Below are 9,293 nucleotides of genomic sequence, written 5' to 3'. Positions count from 1 at the left end.
TGGATGGAGTGAGTGGTAGTGGAGTGGAGTAGAGTGGATGGATGGATGGATGGATGGATGGATGGATGGATGGATGGATGGATGGATGGATGGATGGATGGATGGATGGGGTGGGTGAAAGGATGGATGGATGGATGGATGGATGGATGGATGGATGGATGGATGGATGGATGGATGGATGGACAGGTTGATGGATGGACAGGTTGATGAATGGATGGAAAGATGGGTGTTTGGGAGGATGGATGGATGGGGGTGGGTGAAAGGATGGATGGATGAATGGATGGATAAATGGATGGATGAATGAGACGGATGGAAGGGGGAATCAATATGTTCTCCAATATGGGGCGGCACCAACACGTGCAGAGGGAGAGGATTATCACAGCAGCACAGAACAATTTCATGAGTTAAGTGCATAATATTTACAAAAATGATATACTCAAACATTCATTACATGCAAATAAGCACATCGGCAAGACATCTTCAAAGGGCGGGATCCCTTACTTGCAGTTGCACAAAAGTGCAGCTACTATACATCAGAATAATTATTTGCTTAATTAATCAATTAATCAATACCAGGTATAAAGAACTCTTAAGATTTTTACAGATCCATACATGTAAGTAGTTACACAGCACATTGTACTACTATGTAAATCTTGTCATTACTTATCTAGTAAAGTAGTATCTTATATAGTTCACAGTTTTGTAAAATGCCTTGGTATACTATCTCAATTCCTCTTTATTTATTTGAAGCAATCAACACCTAATACCATGCCATTGTAGGTTGTTTATTTTGGAAACACAGTGAGTTATTTAAATTGCTATCTGAGTATCTCATATACAGTTTTGGTAAGATTTCTGCTAGGTTTTGAAATGTCCAATATCTTGTCACTACTGGTAGTCTCACCTCTCCAGTAAGCTTGACGTCCACATCACAGATGGCCAGTTTGATGGTTTGTGGAGTCTGCTGGGTGGCAAACACAGTCAGGCCCAGCCTCAGCCACTCCACGTAACAACCAATCACCTGCAAGCAGACAGACTCAGTTAGGTTGTGTAACTTGTGTTGCAGAGAGTAGCCTGGGTGCCAGACTGTTGTCAGGGTCAGTATACAGGTTAGCTGCTTGGGCAAATACACAGGCCAGCCCCTCAGTTAGACCCTGAGCAACAGATTTTCAGGGTCTAACTGTGCATTTGCCCTGAGAACAGTCTGGCATCCAGGCTATGTAGAGATGTGAAAATGGAGAAGGAAAAGACACTCGAAGGTCTCTGAACTATTTCTGGGCTTGCTTTTCATGGACAGATGAACTCTACATCGACCAAACTCCCAAGGCCAATCATTCTCCCAATGTTGCTAAATTTTACGGTTTTTGAACCCACGTTGTAAGTGACTACTGTAGATAGGGGGTAGTACATGTATATGTAAATTAAACCATTGACACTGTTGTTGACTTACCAAACTGCCATCATCTGCAATGGTACTGTTAATGGTGGTGAACTTGGGGGGAAGGCTTCCTTCTTTGATTTTATCAAAGGTCAGCTGCAAGGAGCTCTGCAGAAAACATGAAATCAAAGACTTCAAACCTCCAGGAAATAGAAGTTTGTGGTGATGAATTACATCATAGAATGCATTATTACTCATAATGTTACATTTGTATGATGAAACCGACACCTCTATTGCATCCTGGTTTATGTTTCATACATAACATTCCTGGCAACCACATCCTTGAACACTTCCTGCAAATACTTGCAAGTCCAGAGCTAGTCCCATGGCATATTCAAAATTGTAAGTTGGTAAACATGCAAAATTACTTGTATATTCATAAAGTGTCTGTCAGAAGTGAACACAAAAGCTCTTTGAAAAATGACTGATCCACTTATTTGTAGTAGACCTTGTGAAGTTCACTGTACCTTTGTTGTGCCAATAAAAATTGTTGCACATACCGGTGTAGTTATGTTTTTCTAACTCATATCCTGTGTAGAAATACATGTTGGGTCAATTCAATTTGTTGGTTCTCGGATTTTTTATATTGGGCAGTCACACTTTTCATCTGTATTCTGAATAACTATGCCCACTGTAGCCCCGCCCACACAGAAGTTTCATGGACAAAATGGTAGACACGCCCACTAATGGTTCACATGACCACATCCCTCTCTCATATTGGTCAAATTGCTAATTTTGATTGACAGCCCAGAAGGGACTATTGCAAGAAGAAGCCAATCTCCAAACAGATGTTAGGATGAAAGATCATAACATTGTCTGACTGTCTGGTTTCTCTAACTGCACTAACACAGGGGCACAGAGAAGGGCAGTAGTGCCCCTGTCTGCACCCCAGTCTGCAGATTTTGTAATGTATGCCTGTCAGAGATGCCTAGCAGTCAGAAAACGTTAGGATCTTTCACCCCAGCATCTGCTTGAGGATAAATAAGCATGGTGTCACCATGATGAAAAATGACACCAGTATTACAGACAGTGGAACCCAAAATAGATGGTTGAAAATAAAAGTGATGGTTGCAAAACTGAAAGTGTTTCGTCTAGGGAAACAGAAACGTGGGGGGAATGTGATAATTTACACAAAGACATAAATGATGTGGAAATGGTCCGTATCTGATGTATTGTTATAATTTGTTGTTGTTGTATCAATTATTATTTTTTGTAACATAAACGTTCATAGCTAGGCAGCCATTTTAGTTCTGACTTGATCGGCATGTTTGTTTTTTTACATAAACGCTGAATTGTTCATATCAAAGCTCAGGGAACATGAACCAATTTCACACAAAATAAATTTCATTTTATGGCTGTTGATCAAACCACATTCAATAATCATTGTCTGTAAATTAGTGTAATATAAACAAACCAAGACGTCACCACTTACCCCATTTCTTCGGGCTTGTTCGTTGAGAGCCTTCAGCCACGATTTCACGAGTTCAGGAGTCTGATGCTGCTGGGTTCGAAGCCAGGTTAGTGTCGTGTTGACCCACTCACAGGGCTCGTACAGTCTCCCGTCCGGGGGCGGGACAGGGCCGCGAACCCCGGCCTCCTGCTCCGACCTGCCGGCGGTAACCCGCCCAGCCGCCCTGGCTTCACCCTGCCATCGCCGCCTCAGCGTCGTCCATAGGAAAGTGGCGAGTAAGATTGTCGATAAAAACAACCCGAAAAGAACGAGGAACACGTCTAGTACATCCACCTTGCCCGAGTTTACGTTATTTACCAAGGCGTCCGCGCTAAACATGGACTGCCCGAGCAGAAATAGGTAGGACAGGCCGCCGGGCGCCGTTGCAGCTGGCATCCTTTTGTGATTCCGATGTTGTTGATTAAAAATTCGGCGGGTTAACGTCTTTGTTTACCCCCAATGGCACGGGCTGTGTGTCAAGGCCTTTCTCGATAATGATCGTCACGTCCTAGGCTAGTAAGGAGGGGTACATGTCAGTCCCCATTCCTTCTGTGACTCTCAGCAGCCCTGTGCTGGCCAAGCCCTCAGATCACCGCCATTCCTGATTCGTGCGCCATTCAGCAGAACAGTGACCCTCGTTGAACCCAGGCCGATACCATTCCTGTGTACGGGGGCGACGTTTGTTTTTATCGTCGCCTAGAAGGTATGTTTTTGGGGTCGTTTGTCTGTTCGTCTGTGTGCTTAACAAAATAACTCGATAAGACGTGGTCGGATTTTACGTTAGTAGGAAACGATTCGATTTTGGACCACTTGGCAGCTATCCATGGTACTGCAGCCGAATTTTCGGTTTGGATATCTCCCTTTTCTGGACATGCTATGGTCACGATTTTTGATCTGTACAGAGCTATTGCAATATAGGCAGTGACTACGTTTGGCCCCCTAGCAGCGTGTTCTGGAACTGCAAGGATGTTAAACATTACTCAAGAACAGCTGAAGAAGGGCTTGACAGATCATCATGATGTTTGATACTAGTATAATATTTGACATAATTTGATGACAATCATGCAAGTCATGCTTTATGAGTTTATTTGCTGCATTTCATGATAGGACTAGAACAAAGTTGAAAGAGCTAGTAAGAGAAACGTTAACGGTAAAGACTTGATTTTTAATCAGCTATATACAAGGTGATAGATGACAAACCATTCTTTTTCAACCTTTTTAAAAAAATCAAGTACAATACAAATATCAGTTACAAGTTGTGGATATTATATTCATCAATTGAAACAAAAACCATACTCATAAAGTCTCAGTAGACTACAATTTTTTTGTGTGTGTACAGCCTATTTGCAGTTCAGCTAGAAATGATACTAGTAATGATATATGTCCACCAGTTTCAATGATGCCCTACCTATCAGTGACAAGGTTGTTGTCACTGACACTGGAGGATGAAAATATGACTCGGTTAAGAATGGGATTGGAATGAATGAGAACTGGCATAGAATAACCATCACAATGACAATAGAAGGAAGGATCCCACCGGGCCAGACACAATAGAAATGGATAGTTAACACCTACTCAACCTTTAAAATGTATTATGCAGGATAGCAGCAAGCACATCATACCATTACACAATGGCAAAAACATAGGCATTAAAATGAATAATGAATATGTATGTCAAAAGTTGGTTATTGTTCACAAAGTTTTTCCTTTGCCTCATCATGTTCTAAAATGGTGCTCAACAGTACTCCCTTCAGTACAGAGAGTGAAGTGTCATTTGGTGATGAACAGAGAACATGCAGTCTCATGCTCTTCCCCTTCCTCCTTCTTCTTGATGGTAAGTGCTCCTGTAACAGGCTTAGCAGCTGATCAGCACCAAATGTCTTGGGTACCAGATCCCATATAGACTGGTCCACACATTGGAATGTATCGCTTTCTAGAATGTTGACTAACAGTGTGTGGAAAAGGGCAGAGTGCTGCTTGCTTTCATCTGCATTCTTTGATACAAGACTGACAGCCTCCTTTAGCCTGTTAAACCTGAGAAGCAGTCTCAGTGCCTCTAAAGCTGCGTCATTGTTAGTCGTGCTGGCAAGCAGTTCACAGTAAGCCAGTACTGTGTCCATGTTTGTACAGGAGGACTCTGGCACATGTAGACAGTGAAAGGCTCTGTCATACAAACTACTGCTTCTACTGAGAGCTGAGGGACCTATGATATCATCTTTGACATGGGTGGCCTTGTGGACAAAAGCTAGAAGCTGTGAAGGTTGTTCTCTATACAGCAATCTGCAGACCAGTTCAAATACTGGCATGTTACTGGAAGTCCTGTCTGTACTCAACACTGTTGGCCACAGATTCATTTGGTCATTCTTTAGCTGAGTAGTTTCAGATGCATCAGTGACATGTAGGTCATGGAGAAGTGTTCTTACAAACTGTGTTGGGAATTTGAGTGCAAGCAATTCCAACTGAGCCAGGTTGGTTGGAGAAATGTTTTCTTCTGATTTCAGCAACATTCTCACTTCACTCTGTATTGCTCTTTCTTGCCTCTCTTGTTCTGTTGTTCCATCAGCTGTTATCAGACTCCTCCATTTGGTCTCCAAGTCCCAGAACTGATTCAGCAGTGGATGAAGTGTCTCCTGTATCTTCGTCATTGGGCCACTACTGTAGTGAAAACTCATAAGCTGTGCTAAGTGGTCCCTCTCTATGTGATCTGACACCTGTCTGGAGTGACTGTGTAGAAGAGCGACAAGAAGTGCAGGGCTCTGCAGCATGGTGTTCTTCATCAGACTTTCAATGTCAATGTTCTCACCATGAGCAGTTCTGTCTCTGTAGTATTTGACTGCTTCTTCTAAAGTAAGCCTTGCTGCACTACTTGTCTGACTCAGTCCTGTCATTAAATGTACATGTTCCACAGGGTTGAGCACTGCCCGCATACTGGCAGTGTCAGTCACTGACATGCACAGCTCCCACATACCATGTGTGGTACTCCAAAGTCCAACACTGGGCAGCTGGCCACTGCCAACCCACAAGAATGTACTGCCTTCATAATCTGGCTCAGAGAACTGCTGTATTTCCTGAACAAGACTTCCTGTTTCAGAGTGAAACAAGAGCACCCTTCCATCAGGTACAACACAACCAATTACAAAGGTGTACATAAACCACTCACAATCACTGGGCACTATAGAACTAAACACAGCTGCCCACTGTGCAATGTGACATTTATGTTGCAGACTACCTTTGTTAGACAATGACATGACATCACCACTCTCCAAGATAAGGAGCAACTGATCTTGGAAGGAATCTTTTATGACGGTCACTAAACCATTGTTTCTTGGCTGGCTGTTCTGTGCCCATACAGATACTGATGATCTCACAGCATCAGCAAATGCTATCCCACTGGACATCACTCGCATGTGGGCAGTGACGCAGCCTGTGTCCAGGCTACAGACCTGGAGCATGTTCTTGGTTTGGTGCCACATGAAGTACAAACCAACTGGACAGGGTTGTTCTGGCCACACCATGACCCCGTCCTTTGTGGAGTAGAGCTGACAGGGGGGGCAGTGCTCCAGGAAGGTGAACGTTGACCCCACGGTGTGACTGCTGACTGTCTCGTGACTGAGAGGTAGGCTTTTCTTGGAGACAAAATACATGAATTGGACACCATTGTCCGAATCTGCAACGAGGTTACCGTTTGACACATCGACAGCCCTTTTTTCGCACCAGTACAAGCAGTTCTGCTCTTCGTGAAGGAAAGCCGAGCAGACACGCCTTCCATGATCTCCGCTCCAAAGTCTGAACCCACCGCGCGAAGTCCAGCTGGGAGTGTCGGACCCCTCTACTGTGCGATACTCCCACACTTCTATCTGACCGTTTGCGAAAGTAATGTAAAGTTCTGTGGGGTTCTTCTTCTTGAAGCTAAGTTCAATCACATCAGTCTCTTGCCTCTGCAGATCCAAACACCCTGATTCACTACACACATCAGTCTTTCTTCCCTCCTGCGGAACGAAAGACCTTTGAACAGGAACTGTGTCGAACGATGTCAGTCGACGACCGCCGTGCCAGCTGACGAAGACGTGTCCTGCGCTGACCCATATTTGCCGGACCGAGTTATCATTGGCCGAATTCAATAACTTTTCAAAATGTTGCGCTTTATGTAGGCTTCTTATGGAATTCAATCGATGTAGCGAAAACATTATAAACAGTCTGAAAACATCAAAATTTTATCTCAGTAACGACTAGTCACCTCTTCCCTACTTCTGCTTGGCGGCCATGCTGGTATACTGCAGCGCGCAAGCGCAAGGAATTTCACAATAGTGTTTAAGGGGGAGTTTATAATACATTTTATCGTAAATAAATATTTCTAAACTAATATGACAAGTATACAATGTATACATATAATTTATTATGGATAGTAGACAATTTCATTGTTCTTTTTTATCTTGTATTTATTTCATGAGGATTTTTTGAGCTGCTTTGAATTAGTATTACCTCAATATCGCTCAATGGTTTCTTCCATATTGAATGTTTCTAATGTGAAACCTGGAAGCAGTAGAGTTTGAGTTTCTAAGACAGTTATAAGTGCGGGTTGTGTACGTTTGTGAGGGATTAGAAGGTGCGATGTCCTGATTTTCATCATGGCTAGCATAGCAGAGATGGAACAGAAAGGACAAGGATCACCAAAAGGAGTCCTAGAGAAAGCAACATCAAGGTAAGATGCAATTTGAAGGTCTATTGAGGAGCTTTGGTTAGAAATAATTTCTGCAAATAATTTATGGCAGGAAACAGATGTGTTGCCTGTTGATAATTACTTGATAATTACTTCACCAATAAGGATTGTTTGGGCCAAGATCGAAATTCACTTTAATGATTTTCAGGCATGTATGTAGTTCAGAAACATATGCACAAAAATGCAAATTATGCAAACTAGAAATTTACAAGTACTAGTACTTTGCATAGACTTACTTTGCATAATTCTAACATACCACTGAGCACTATTTTCCATGTATGCTCGATATGCTATGGTTTTTATTTTGGGTAGCAGAAAGATTTTGACATAAAAAGTGATATAGGTTTGGGACCCCCTAGCAGATAGCTTTAGAACTGCAGGGGCATTTTTGTTAAATTTTTAAAAATAGGTTAACTGATGAAAATACATGTAACATACATGTATGTACAAAATGTACTAGTACTCTGATTGGCAGGTGGTACATTAACGTTAATTGATACCAATTATGCAGATAATAGTCTAAATTACTCTAATTTGCCTAGTTGATATGAAAATGCCACAATTTATTCGTGGAAAATGAAATTTCATACTTGTGTGACACAGTTTGTACCAGCACCTACCAAGTACCTGAATCAATCCACAACTTGATGTAGACAAACAAACAAACAAAATCTGTTCCCATTTCCAGGCTGTGAAAACGTGGTCACTAGACTATATATGCTTGTTGGGGTTACATTCACATTATTCATTAGTCAGGTGGTCAGATCTAGTGCAATTCAACAGTGTCTATTGGGAAATCTGGACCAAGAAAGGACAGCCACACCATGAACCTTACTGGGTTTCACTGTATGTCGACCACAGGCTTTCCTTTAGCTCCTATACCCACTATTAATGATACCCATCTAGAACACCCCTCCACTTTCCAGTTGGTATGAACCGTGGCAGATTGTGTACAGAATGATGGGCAGATAGACTACAAACACGTCATATTGAAACAAATTAAACATAACATGCACCAGACACCAGGGAGTGGTGCAGGATGGATTTATTTGATGAGGACGTCTCCCAGCCTTCTCCTATTGCATTGGTTGAAGCAAAGCGGGAACGTCGCCAGCCAAGGTACCAGTCAAAACCAGAAAGGTGATGAAGTATTATGATAGCTTGGTGTTAGCACAGCACTGTTGCAGGGAATGTTGATGAAACAGTAACATTGGATTCCCTATATCCTCAATGTGGGCCTCAAGGTGAACATAGCACAATATTCAAGACTTGTAGACAGGAATCTGCCTGCATAGGGAAACTTGTATCACTGGGGTACCACAGCATGTACATGATTGTAGATCTGTTATGGCTCTGCAAAATGCATGTCAAGGTTACTAAGTACATGTACTGTTTTTGTTTTTACTTTTTATACTGGGGGCGGAGGTAGTATTTAACTTTAAGACATGCATTTTTTAGGCCACACCAATTTAATTTGTTGGTTCTCGGATTTTTTCAGAAAAAATATGAAGCGACAGGGCGAAAAAAAATAAAATAAAAACAGGTCTAGGCATCCTATTATAGGCTTAAATGCTACAAAATGAGCCATGAAGTCAACCCCAAAGGCTGGGTTAAAATTTAAACATTGAATTTTGAACTTTTAATCAAACCACTGCAATGATAGATGGGAAAACTGTAACAACTAG

The 9,293-nt window shown here is 42.2% G+C and overlaps 3 protein-coding genes across 6 annotated transcripts in view; 1 reads left to right on the top strand and 2 right to left on the bottom strand.

Annotated features, from left to right (window-relative positions):
• LOC109474796 (C2 domain-containing protein 2-like) overlaps positions 1 to 3,361 on the bottom strand; it is a 25,910-nt gene extending 22,549 nt beyond the window's left edge. The window contains exons 1-3 of the mRNA XM_019775156.1: positions 2,871 to 3,361; positions 1,451 to 1,546; positions 905 to 1,021 (exon numbers count right to left, since the gene is read on the bottom strand). Coding sequence (XP_019630715.1) covers positions 905 to 1,021; positions 1,451 to 1,546; positions 2,871 to 3,284 — 627 coding nt within the window. The 5' untranslated portion in view covers positions 3,285 to 3,361. The remainder of the gene's footprint in view (positions 1 to 904; positions 1,022 to 1,450; positions 1,547 to 2,870) is intronic.
• Positions 3,362 to 3,508: 147 nt separating this feature from the next.
• LOC109474832 (Bardet-Biedl syndrome 1 protein-like) overlaps positions 3,509 to 9,293 on the top strand; it is a 17,031-nt gene continuing 11,246 nt past the window's right edge. The window contains exon 1 of one of the 4 annotated variants that reach the window (XM_019775257.1): positions 3,509 to 3,591. Coding sequence is in view for 2 of the 4 variants with exons in the window: in XM_019775254.1 (XP_019630813.1) it covers positions 8,648 to 8,748 (101 nt within the window). In the remaining 2 variants the exon portion in view is untranslated. Of the gene's footprint in view, positions 3,592 to 6,405; positions 6,505 to 7,388; positions 7,591 to 8,530; positions 8,749 to 9,293 lie in introns of those variants that run through there. The other 3 variants (XM_019775256.1, XM_019775255.1, XM_019775254.1) reach the window with 3 other exon arrangements.
• On the bottom strand, positions 3,640 to 7,367 carry LOC109474825. Its single transcript, XM_019775234.1, has one exon. It carries the CDS (start codon positions 7,073 to 7,075, stop codon positions 4,574 to 4,576), a length of 2,502 nt encoding a protein of 833 aa, XP_019630793.1. The 5' UTR covers positions 7,076 to 7,367; the 3' UTR covers positions 3,640 to 4,573.

Source organism: Branchiostoma belcheri, unplaced genomic scaffold (assembly GCF_001625305.1).
Source record: "Branchiostoma belcheri isolate BF01 breed outbred unplaced genomic scaffold, Haploidv18h27 scaffold32, whole genome shotgun sequence".
NCBI lineage: Eukaryota > Metazoa > Chordata > Leptocardii > Amphioxiformes > Branchiostomatidae > Branchiostoma > Branchiostoma belcheri.
This window is presented reverse-complemented; position numbering and strand designations above follow the sequence as displayed.

Excerpts from the sequence above, each read along its gene's own strand:
- LOC109474825 (XM_019775234.1), bottom strand. The coding sequence starts at position 7,075 with ATGTTTTCGCTACATCGATTGAATTCCATAAGAAGCCTACATAAAGCG.